This window comes from Lithobates pipiens, unplaced genomic scaffold, assembly GCF_037356315.1.
Source record: "Lithobates pipiens isolate NorthernLeopardFrog02 unplaced genomic scaffold, aLitPip1_a1.2 Scaffold_27, whole genome shotgun sequence".
Lineage (NCBI taxonomy): Eukaryota > Metazoa > Chordata > Amphibia > Anura > Ranidae > Lithobates > Lithobates pipiens.
In genome coordinates, this window is record NW_027507788.1 from 131,982,338 (window position 1) to 131,995,607 (window position 13,270).

Here is a 13,270-nt window from a genome sequence, read left to right on the forward strand (position 1 = left end):
TACTAACTTAAAGCGTTTGTTACCCCAAAATTTCATATTCCTGATATGCTCCTGCTGTACCATGGACTTGTGTGAGGGAGTTTCCTGTTCTCTTTGTATTGCTTCCTTTATGTGAAATCACTGGTGTTCCTGCCAATCTCTCTGCTTTCCTATTAAAAACTGACCACACTAAGCAGGAGAGCACACAGTGGTCCATTCTCTAGCTATGCTGGGAATTCAGCCTGCTCTCCTCCAATGATCAGACCTGTCCTGACACCCCCCCCCCCCCCCCCCCCACACACACACACACACACACGGCACAGCCATTCACTGTCAGCTGCTGCTTCTCTTCTCCCCTTATGCAGCTGAGAACAGAGGGAATGCGATCGCTTATAAAAAAAAAAAAAGGGGAAAAAATGTATTTAGAATGTTTTATTTTTATTATTTATATCTATACAAAAATGTTTTGCCTTTAATTTCTATTTTAAACGGAATAGGTTGTTTTACAAGGAGATCGTTTACAAACAATTTAATTACCCTTGTATCAAGAAAGGCTTTAAATCACTGTACATTTTTATTTAAATAAATAGTAGTGCAACTGTACAACAATAATAAATACACATTTTAAAAAACAGACAGTGGCAAATGCAAATAAATAAATATTACAAATAAATAAATAAAACATATAATAATAAAACTTTGAAAGTCGTTTCACCTTTTATAGTAGTGACACACTGGGATTCATTTACTAAAGCTGTTCACTTTGCAATGGAATTTCCATTAGCTTAGTGATTGTGGTGAAAGCTCACTTTGCTAAGAATACCCCATTGCATGCAAGGAATATAAAAAAAAAAACTTTTTTTTTTGATTGTACATGATTGGATGCTAGAAATCAGCAAAGCTTCACCCCATTTCCTTAGGGAAAATCCCCTTGCAAACTGAACAGCCTATTTAGTAAATCAACCCCATTGTATTCTCCTTCTGCAGTTCAAGCTTACACCGCTAACTCAAATAATTACACGCAACTATTTACAATTTCAGTTGTGGCTAAATTTTGTTGTCTGGAGTGGTAGTTATACAAGCCTATTCAATATAGGACCCTTTCATTAGTTTAGAGCATTTAGGAGAATAAGGTTCACTGTTCTTTACAGATTGTTAGTTTTGCTTATGGAATAAGTTATTGAACGTGTTGCAGTTTTGTCTAATATGGAGTTATATATGTAAAACTTTATAAAAAATTTTTTTTGCTTCTAAGTTCCTTATCCTTAGGTGGTTGTATAAAGAAAGATACTGTTGTTGCAACAGAAACAACCATAGAGTAAGGTGTGTAAATAACTGCACTAGGAGATTATGTTTGTCAGATAATAAGGTTATCTAAAAAATAAGATCCTTTTATGTATGACTATCTTTAGGAGTGCTATAAAACTTGCTCTGAGTCTGTTCAGCCCAGGAATTATCCCACTTCTGTGCTGTCAGACAACCTGAACAGTGACTACAGCTGATTGACTTTTTACAACCAACTCAAACTGATTTCTTAAAGTTTTGTTAGCCGAGTGATGTCAGCAAGGCTTGAACTTCAAGCCAACCATGGCCAACTTTCGTTAAAGCCCAGCTCCAGCCAAAACATTATTTGATTACATTTTTAGTAAAGTGGAGAAAATTTTAAACTATCCCAGGTTTTTTATTGCTGTCTGTATCCTCACTTTTGGTTTTCCCTCACTTCATGTCCTGTTGAGGGGGAGGGGGCATTAATTAAATTGCAATTAAAGTACAACTATAGGTGATTTCCCCTTACTTTCTTTCCCATGGCCAAACAGGAAGTGTGAGGAAATCCCTGAAAATTAAGGGGATTCTTGGGGACCCCTAGGTCACTGGAACTAATGTCCCCATTGAAAGATTTCCCCACTATTACTTTTCTGGGGACAACCCAAAATTTGGTCTTTTATTTTACTTTCTCTTTCAATGATAATGGTAAACAGGAGCACAAACAGCAATAAAAAAACTGTCAGGGGTTCCAATCAGTCTCCACTCCATCCAAAACTGGAAAAACGTTTTGTCGTTAGTTGCACTTTAATGGTAATTCTTCCAGAATCCCTTTGAACACTTAAAATCCTTTCTATTTTGGCACATTAGATATGCAAATTTGTTAACCCAGATACCTGCATAACCATATTCAAGCTCTTTCAAGTCAAACTGCACAAACAAAAAAGACTTTTAAATCACATTTATCACTGTGATCTCTAATTTACTATTATGTCTACCCTACATTATATAAAGTACTGGACATGCCCATATGAGCTAACCACTATTACCTCTACAACTCTAGATAAATAATAAGTATGGGCATACACATATAAAGGATTATGTCTAAGAAAAGAATAAGAATATGATTAGCATGGTGCAGAAAAAACAGCTAAGACTGGCCATACATAGTCAAATTTCGAAAGAATTTTCTTTTGAAAATCAGACATTTTGAGCATTTTGTGATCCGATGGGGCCACCATTGATTTAAAAATTCGACGAACCAAGCCTTCAATTTCACCTTTTGTTGCTACAGAAAAGAATTTTCTTGGCTGGGAATCTTCTTTTCTTTCTGGGAATTTTGGAATTTTCTTTTCTTGCACATGTGCATTTCTTTTTTTATTACATTTCTTGCACGATTCTCCCCTCATTGAATAGAAAAGTTTGTTTTTCAAAAAATTTCCAACATGCCCGATTACTCAAATTCCATGACCGCACCAAAATCGGCTGTTGCTGCAGCCCACTAATGGTGTGAAATTCGAACGAAAATTCTGAGATACGATTTTCTAAAGAAAATTCTTTCGAAACTCGACCCATGTATGGCCTGCCTTAGCCATGAAACCAATTATTATTTCACTTTGGTCCAGTACTGAGTAGTCACATGAAACAATGTAACTTGGGTGGAATTTGCAGAGATTGCCTCCAGTGTATAATAAGTGCTCTAAAAATCTAACCAAAATGTGTTTTTCATATATTAATGGTCTTTGTGTACTTTGACATTTCATTTGTTTTCCAGTTACAATGCTGAGTCTGTCTTGACCTTTGAAGTTTTGACCTGTTTTGTACAATTAAGTTCTTTACTACTGCCTATAAATAGCAGGTTGTAATCTATTAAATCTTTTATATGTGCATGTATACATAGTATGCTGCTGTAGAATGCGGATGTCCTTTCTTCACATATTAGCCCTTAATAATTACACAATTTCTCCCGAAAATAGTTAAGCTAAGTCATGAAGCTTTGCTTTGCCCATGAACCAAAGCTAAAAACAGTAAAAAAAAAATCACCTCTCTATACAGTACATATCTATCTTTTTGAGTCCAGGCTTGGGCTGAAGATGTTGGATTGATCGATCATACCAAAAGGATCTTCATCTAAGTAGCTTCCTGGTTGACGTTCATAGGAATGGTCTACAGAATGGAGGTCCTCCAAGGGTATTGTGTTTCTAAGTGGCATAAATCGTGCCATCTGTCCTCCTGAAGGGTGGCCTCCTCTGGGAGGTGAAAGAGTAAGCTGAGCAGGATATTTCTCAGAGAAATAGAAATTATATCCATCTGCTAACGGCACTTCTCGAAAGTTACATTCATCTTCTTTATAAATGGTCTATGGAAACAGAAAACACAGTCATTAGGGGAATGGTATATGAATACTTATAACTTGCTTTTTAGAACTTATTGTATTAAACCTCCCTAGCGGTATGATTATTTCAGATTTTAGGTGCGGAAAACGGTACCATTATTTTGCATGAAATTTTGGCGTTTTATATTGTAGGCCTGTAATTCTTAGAAATAATTCACTTAAATCCATCCAAACAAGAGTTTAATAAACATCCCCGGTAAGATAACATTTTAAATATGAAATCATAAATTCTAATATAATATATATATATATATATATATATATATATATAATAAATAACTATAAATAATTAGAACAAATAATAATATAATAATAATACAAATTATTCAATAATGTAATCAAATCAAAAACACTGAAATGTGCTGAATTGCAGAATTGTCGCTGTAATTACTTTTAGTGTTTGATGACGAATTTCCCCACAATTTACTATCGCTCAATTCTGCAAGTGATTCTAATTTATTATCTCTGTTTTCTAGCTGGTCTATAACCACTTTTGATGTAATTGGACATTTTTTGGTTGCTATGGACAATCTCCAGTTTCCTGCCTTAAAGAACAGTATTTATAATATAAAACTGCATGCAGGACACTGGATAAACCACTAGGACAAAGGGGATGTGTAATTATTTGATACAGTACTGTAATCTGTAAGATTACAGTATACCATATCTATACTGTGTTTTTTACTTTCTGAATTTGGCGCCAAACTCCATACCCCTGCGTCGCAACGCTCGCAGGGAACGGAGCTCGGCACTGTCACAGATCGAGCGAGACACGGCGGCTCGCTGATCACAGCGGGGAGACATTGCTGGATCCAGGGGACAAGGTAAGTAACCCCCTCCATGGATCCAGCCATGCGATCCCGAGTCTGGCTCGGGAATACAGCTTATAGTAATTAAATCTCACCCCGAGCCAGACTCAGAAATACAGCCAGGGAGGCTACTACTAGAATAGAAGTACACACATTTCTTAAATGGTAAAAGTCAACTTATCGCTATTAGTGATGTTCAGGTTCACAGTGGTTATCCAATAAACTTTATTGTAATCAAGGTTAGAAAAACATGCCATCAAGATAAGTCTTTATTGCCAGAAGTCACATGAACAAAACAAGCACTAAGGTGTTACATAAACATCCTATGCAGTGCAGTTATTACACATGCTACACAGCTTAAGATTTACAGTAACATCCCATAATGTCATGGGTCAAACATTCTGAGGGTTGCCTGTTTCAAAGATCACTGATGATAAACAGAGACTCTCCTTTATCTTAATGGGTTTAATACCACTTTAAAGAAAAAAACAAGTTCAATGACCTCATGATTTTCAAGGCTTAAAGTGGTAGTAAACCATGGCCCGTTAAAAGAAAAACAAAAAAAACACCTCTAAGGCAATTGCATAATGTGCTTGTATGCATCACATACTAGCACCTTATGAAATACGTACCTTGGAACGAAGCCTTCCAGCAGCGCGCTGTCACCACTGAGAGGGTTGACATCTTCCCCTGATCTTTCTTCCGGGTTTTTGTGTGCTCCGGCACGAAGCTTTGAAAGTCCGGCAAGGTATACTGGACCTTCAGAGCACATGTGCCGGTGTTGTCACTGGATGCATCCAGGGTAAATATTTCCCAAATGGTGCATGAATAGGAGATATTCATTTTCCCTACAGGTAAGCCTTATTATGGGCTTACCTGTAGGTAAAAATGACAAAGCGGGCTTTACTACCGCTTTAATGGTATGGTATCCTATAGATCTATAAACTCTTGGTGGTATGTTGCAAAGATATGTATGGTTGCTTTTGTGAGAGAGCAAGTGATCAGCTTATCTGGCTGTGCACTAATCAATACTGACAGTAGCAGATAGTACACGGCAGCACCCTTCCCAAAGTACATCAAACTCAGTAGCAATCTCCAAAAAGCCAGCATATGATCCAGATGCACATAATCTTTTTTGATGCATATTCAGTTTAAAGAAATGTCCCCTAATTTTTTGTTTCTGGGAAAAGGTTATGCAATTATACACACTAGCTACTGGGGAGATAATCCCAAATACGCCACAAATTACCCTTCTCTCTATGTTACCAGGAACATATAAGAACATTAAAAAGAAGCTTCTTGGGCACTGGTTGATTGCAGCAAGAACTGTGATACCGTGTCACTGGCAATCAACCCAGTCCCCTACGATAAACGAATGGGCCTTAGAAATGGATAATATAGAGAGGATGGAGATATTTATAGCACAAGAATTAGATACGTACGAAAGATGCCTCTTGGTTTGGAACCCATGGAGGTGGTATAGGAAATCACTAAAAAGCTAAAGGTAGAAGGAGGAAAGAAATGGTAGGAAAGACTATGCTGGAGGAGGGAAAGGGGGAAGAGATGGAGGGGAGGGAGGGAGGGGAGGGAAAGGGGGGTGGGGGCCCCCTTGTTTCATTTTTTTTTGTGGGTGTGTGTTTTTTTTTCTCTTCTTCTTCTTTTTCCCCTTTTTTTTTTCTATCAGGTGTTAAAGTACTTAAGTTATGTATTAATTATGTATGTAAGTTCGGAATTTGTTTAAATATGTGCAATGTTCTACAATAATTTGAAATAAAATTAGAATTAACATAAAGAAGGGTCTTGTTGCTGTTATATATTTGGCTTGTTCTCCCTTATCTGTTTGGCCAGTCGTAAGCTATTACTAAGGTCAGGATTGGCCGAATTTATCAGCAGGGGAGACCCTTCTTTTGACTTCATATGCTTCTAAAAGACTATCTGCATTTCTATCATGTGCTGCCTTTTTAAAAAGTGTTTGAAGGTGACTAAAAATTGGTGTGTGCCTGGCCAGTTAGAATGGAGTTATCTTAATGAACTTTACTCTTTTTTCTGTCACACTTACTATATTACTGTGCAATTTACAAATGGACTGGATAAATCCTCCAAAATTACAAGTTTAAAGCATCCATTACTTAAAGTGGTTGTAAACTCCATTCTTGAAATCTGACCTGGGCACATATTCAGTAACTGTAGTGTTTACTTAATTCTCTGCAAAGCTCTGAGTCCCGTGTCTTTCTGCTGCTCCGTTCCTTTGTTATCAGCATGATAACGTCTGACAAGCACTCCAACACACAAGGTAAAAGCAGCTGGAAATTTGTGGTGGTGAGGGAACTTAGAGCTAGATAGGCAGAGAGCTTGTCTATTTACAGTACAGCTCTGCAAGTTTCTTTGTTCCTCTGCCTATGTGGAGGTGGGGGGGGGGGGGGGGTGCTTTTCCTCCAATCCCCTCACCGACAGTGTAAGCCCATACTCCCCTCCCACTGCTGAGACAGGAATACATATCTGTAACACGATGTGTACTTTCTAAAGAGTGTAGAAAGGGAAAGACTGCAGATATACATGTAAAACTTATGTAGGGAGATTTGTTTCATCTCTGTGTCATTTGAGGCTATTCACTTCACTGGGTATAAGAGAGGGTTTACATCCACTGTAAGAATAATACAGCAATGCTGGTGAATTAAATACAATCACACTTCTTGGGGGGTCAGGAAGGAATCTTTACTCTTTCCTGGATCAACAATGAATCTGTGAAAGGATGAAATTAACAATTCTGCTCATTTTAACTAGGCATCAATTTTCAGAAATAAATGAATAATCTTTAGTAATGAACTTTGCAAAATGTCACAGAAGGTACAATGCTGAGCAGAGAAGAGCAGAGAAGAGCAGAGAAAAGCGGACTAAACTAGATAATTGATGGCAGGCTCCAATGTCAATTTTTCATTTGAAATCTTCTACAGTCTTTGCCAAGACATGTTGGCACTCAGTTGAAGCTGCATAACTGTTCTTTCATGCCTGATATAAAATGTATTGATCAAAATCATGCCAACTTTAAATGTACAGTATGTATTATTAGACACTTACAGATCCATATAAATGGTGCCTGGAGTCCATGCAAAGGTAGCGAGTGCTTTTCATTCCCCGAATCACCAAGATGCTTGGCTTTACTGCCTTGATTTCCAGTAGGCCTGAAATGTATCATTATTATTATTATTATGCAGTCTTTTCCACCAGCACTAAAAACTATAACCTAATTGTAATCTGCAGAATAAGAAGCTCTTAAAATGTACCTCAAGCCAACACATTTTTTTACTTCTGAAAATTTTTTAATGTAACTAAAACTCCTGTCAGGTTATTTTTTTTATTTTTTTTGCTGTCCGTGACTCATTAGAAAGATTCCCCCTCATAATTTTTTCTGAGGACTATTGTCACCCAAACAGAAAGTAATGGCAAATCCAACATTTAATGGCTATCACCAGAACAGGAGACGATGGGAAACTTCCTATGGCGAAACCTGTTCTGGGGAAATCTCTCCCTATCAGGGGGGACAAATATCAAGGCATTTCAACCATTCCCTATGTTACACAAAAGGTATTATATAGCTATGGTTACACTTTAACATTGCTTCCATTACCATTGCCATTATTTCCAAACTGGTTTTAAAAGTTGGAAGCTCTTGTGCTGTCATCTTTACCACTTGGCACCAGGTGCACACAAATATGTGGCCTCTCGGCACCTAATGCTTGGAGCCGTGGGGCTCATATTTGCGGGAATTGCTGTCAAAACAGCTGTGCCGAGAGCGTGCATCACTGGCGCCTAACTGCAGGTTGGGAGGTTGCCGGCATAAAAAGGTTAACATTGCTTCAGTGCTTAGTGGGTCATTGAGTGAGGACAAAAATTAAGGTACAGAGTCATAACTTCACTGGCTGCATACTTGTTTTTGGTTGGCAGACCACTAGGACTGGAACAGCCGTTCCTAGAAAATACAACTTTAAAAACCAAGGTGGAAATGGCAGCTCCCATATTCCTTCCCTATTAGTTTTCCTCTAGCGGGTACGCTGCCAAACTCACTAAAACATCACTATATTAATGAACCATTGAACAATCAAGTATTTTTTCTCTAGGTAGTAAACTGTCCTAAAATGAGTTAAGACTTGTTGAAAATTAAATAATTTTATCAATAAGCATTTTAAATCAAGGAAATAAATATACAGAATTTTGGAGTAATAAGTACTCAAATCAAAATCATACCATACATCTTAGCTTTGCATTCGTTTTTTTTCATGTAAATGCTCTTTTATTAGTACCTGTAAAGCATGATGTAATGTCTTATGATGCAATGCTGTAGAACTGCTGATAATGTGGGTAAGTGCTTTCATAAATGCAATTGCTGTGTATAAGGTACACTCTTGCAGATAACCAGTGACCTTCAAAGTTATATTTTCTCCTACCTGCCCATGAGCTGTTTTGTTTTTAGCTTTATCAGCACATTTGAAATATTCATACGACTATTAACCGTGCAATCATGAATCTGTATTCAAATTTAGGAATCTTGGATATGATAAAAGCTTAACTGAAAATTATGGATGGAAAGGCAATTATCAAGTTTTGAGCTGACCATAGTAGATCATGTGTAAATTGCAGTGACTCGTACAAATCAGCAAAGCAGAATTTCATGGATCTTCTTGGTGTGGCCAATTTTACAATTTATTGTGACTTTTGTATGATTTTTTAGGGTGACTGTTTTTTTTTTTTTTTGGAATCAACTGTTCTTTAAATAGTAGCAGATATCTTTTACAGGATTTCCCATTCATGGTGGACTTTTCACTCCATAAGACTATAGTCCACCAAATAGTCTCAGAGACATTTTTGTTTTAAGAATTTTATATAGAATTTTGCTTTGATGTGCGCAGACCTAACTATTACTAGCAAAGAAATTCCATGGCTGAGAAACACAAAAATGATGCAAGTATGGAGTATATGGTACTACAAGGTCCATGCACTTAATGATTCGATTTTTGCTCACAACTGATTCGCATTTCATGCTTTCGTAACATCTGTCTAAAGATTCTATTTGGGAGGAAATATTTTCTACAAAGACCACTTTGGGTCATGAATTTAGTTTTTTTTCGTCATAGATGAAGAGAAATCATCCAATAGGGCCAACGGTTTCAGTGGTAATTTTCCCTCAACTGTGAAAGATTTAGTCTCACGTCCTGTTGGGGTTAATTTACTAAAACTTGAGAGTGCAAAGTCTACTACAGCTGTACATGGTAGCCAATCAGCTTCTTACTTCAGCTTGTTCAAGTGGGCTTTGACGGGAAAAAAATGGAAGCTGTTTGGTTTCTATGCACAGTTGAACCAGATTTTACACTCTCCTGCTTTAGAAAATAAACCCCATTGTGTCTAAAGAACAGGAAGTAAAGGGTGATCTTCTCAATGGCATACAAACAGAAAAAAAAAAATTTGATTGGTTAAATAATTCCCAAAATGAAAAAAAGTTTGGGCCATAGATACACTTTACCAAACAGGAAGCGACAAATCAGAATGCTCATAATGATCTGGTATTGCTAAAATTAGGTCTCAGTGATTGCTACTACAATCTATTTTTATATGGCTATGGCTATTATTGGATATAAATACATTAACCAATGACAATTTATAGTCCATGGTGCTCATCTAACAGATCCATAATAGACAAGCATTATTGTTTAGCTTCAGCCTTTCATAGGGAATTATATATATTTTAATTACAACAGCTAGTTAGTTATTGGTGCAAACATGTTTATATTTGTAGGTAATTATATATGATCTGCTACAAAAGTAGGCTAGATTACATAAGCCATCATGCTTGGGGTTATAACCAGGATGGGAGTGAAGCAGGTCTGCTGATAATCAGTTTTGTGTTCTTTTTTTAAACTTTGTTAATGTATTACAGGCTTTTTTGGCACTGAAAAGGGCTACAACTGAGAGCTTAATTCACAGAAAAATGTTAATACCATGAATGCACTGTCATCATGAATAACAGAAATCTGAATACAGACCAACACTTTAGTTGTTTTTTTTTCTCTCTTAACAATCACTGCAAAATGTTTAATGTCAGTCCACCCCAAAGTTGAAATTGCAGTTATAAGTGGATACTTGCGAATTGAATCACCCATCAACTCTTTGGGGGAGATTTACTAAAACTGGTGCACACAGAACAACTTGTTCAAATAAACTTTGACAATAAACCTAGAAGCTGATTGGTTACTATGCACAGCTGCACTAAATTCTGTGTGCGCCAGTAAACCCCCCCCCCCCCCCCCCATGCATACTCTAGCAGCAAGAGTTCCTTCTGGTGTTTGCAACTACCCCTCCATCCCAGTGGAGCCTCACTCCTTAGGCTGCACATGTTGTAATGAAATAGGATAAAACATGGTGAAATGCAATCATAATGGCTGTAACAAGTGGACCTTTTAGGTCAGGTGCAGAGGTGATGCAGTTCTGCATCAACCCCAGTTGAAAGTCATAGTAACCAGAGTAAGGACTGTGGAGAAATTTGCTTGGTGCCTACAAAGATTGCAGCAAAAACCTTATGAGGGATCTAACCATTCCCCACCTTATCCAAAATGGCAAACGATTTTGCTGGAGTTCCACTTTAAGATTTTTACATTCCTTTTAGCTTGCCCCATGTGTATTTTCTGATTTTGGAATTCAACCCATATTGCAATGGTAATTACTATCCAAACTACAATATATATATTTTTTTAATTCAATGTCCTCTTTAATGGCATTTAAAAAATGAAGAAAACAAATCAGTTTTGTTTTACCACACTAGCTGCAAATTCATAGAAAACTATTAACATTTCCATCCTGTCCAAAATCCTGATTTTTTGTATAACTTTAAAAAAATAAATTGGATATTAGAGAACAATTGACCTCATATATAATTATTTGTTATACTAGATCACAATCAGCAGATTATTGAACTACTAAACTGAAATGTGTGTAGGCATCTTCTATTGAAAAGGTAGCACAGTGAATAATGATGTGCAGATTAGCTACACAGATTTCAGTTATGATTGTAGAAGACAGAATAAGGGTCAGATCATATAAATGAATAGAAATATTAATAATAATAATAATAATAATAATAATAATAATGATAATAATAATAATAACAGTTGGATTTGAGTATACTTACTGTATACATTTTTGTCTTTGGTTCCGCTGACTTCTCCCTCTGAAGTGATCTGAAGATGTTGGTGAGTGTGCTCATTATCTGTATAGAGATGTCTTAGTCGTACCTGGTCTGAGTACCCCAAAAGGGGATTATTATCTCTAATAGGACTGGCTATCACCCTACCAGAACTACACAGTGCCAGGACCAATAAGCACAGTCTTACTCCTGCAGACCTCTGGGTAAAAATATTAGACTGTCTTCTTAGCATCTTCTTTGCAATAAAAAGTTTTTGCTGTGAAATAATGTTTCCCGGATAAATAAAATATTTAGATAAATAGTAAAATTGAGAAATGTATTATTCCAGTTATTAAAAAAAATATATTTCTTAATTTAAAATAAATAAATAAAACTTCTGATTAATATAAGTCACCTATCTAGTAGTGGAAGATCCTGTGCTCAGAAGCTACCTGGTTCTTAGTTGAGACTTATGTTTCTAATGACAAAATGAAGAAGAGGAGACGAATTTATACTCTTTGGTCTTTAACCCTTAACACCACTGAATTTCTCTGAGTAATAACTTTTTTTGACCCCCCCCCCCCACTATCCTAGATCTGAGTCATTAGGCATGTGAACGTATTCTTTTTAAGCAGATATTTACTTACTTCCTAGCTGGGGGAAGGACAATACTGTAAACATTTTTTCATGTTTCCGACCAGAGATTACCAGGTCTGGGGTTACAAAATGATGCAAGAGAGTGATATAAACTGCCTTGTGTGTGTTTGGGGAGAAGGAGAGGAGGAGGGATAGGCATGCCTCCCATTAACACTTTCTCTGCTGCATAGTTGAAAATATTACTTTTGTTAAAAGATTACATTTTTAAATTAATTTTCTTAAATGCTGCAAAGATGAGCAATTACAGGTATTGGAGTGGTGCTATCAAAGCTGGTCGGTAATAATGGATTACTGTTACTTTATTTCAACTTTTGTCTTTCAAGTGCATTTCTGTAGAAAGCTTGTTTCATCTTAACAAATACAGGCATGTCTATTTATGTACTGCAAGTGAATGGTGCACTAACCTGTATTAGACATAAATCTCTGCTTGAACCACACAACACAGAAAGTGCCAGAGAGTGATTATCAAAGAAGAAGAAAAGTGACAAGTGATTTAACACAGATTCCACGACTCCATCTTTCAATTAATCTCTTAACGGAGACCTATACAGAAAAAAATAAGTAGGCTGCCATAACTATTCTTCTGAAAATGCCAGTTGCCTAGCTGTCTCTGGCTTCATAACAATCAGTAACCCAGGACACATATGCAGCAAGTGAAGGCAGAACTCTTGATCTGCATACTTGTTCTGGGTTAATTAAAAAAATTATAGAACTCCACCTGCGTTATCAGATGGAGAGATCAGCAACCAAATTCTATATATTTCCCTCAGTATAATTTGTGTAAATTATTGTTATATATTATTATATTATACTAAATGTGCATTTCACAACCAGATAGTTTAGCATGTCTGGTCACGTTAACGCTTTGTGGGCAGGACGTAAGGCACCCTAGCGGGTACACTGAGGGGGGTCCTGCACGGCTCCAAAATGTTGCACTTGGTGCTTTGTGATGTGATCTTTCTGCAATAAAAAGTTTGGACGATATCTGATGAT

The 13,270-nt window shown here is 36.7% G+C and overlaps 1 protein-coding gene across 1 annotated transcript; it reads right to left on the reverse strand.

The window, feature by feature from the left end:
- Positions 1-396: 396 nt before the first annotated feature.
- Positions 397-12,194, reverse strand: FGF21 (fibroblast growth factor 21). The gene is made up of 3 exons (XM_077457458.1): positions 11,627-12,194; positions 7,525-7,628; positions 397-3,601 (listed from the first exon to the last, which is right to left on the reverse strand). Exons 1-3 carry the CDS (start codon positions 11,871-11,873, stop codon positions 3,305-3,307), a joined length of 648 nt encoding a protein of 215 aa, XP_077313584.1. The 5' UTR covers positions 11,874-12,194; the 3' UTR covers positions 397-3,304.
- Between the last annotated feature and the right edge of the window lie 1,076 nt (positions 12,195-13,270).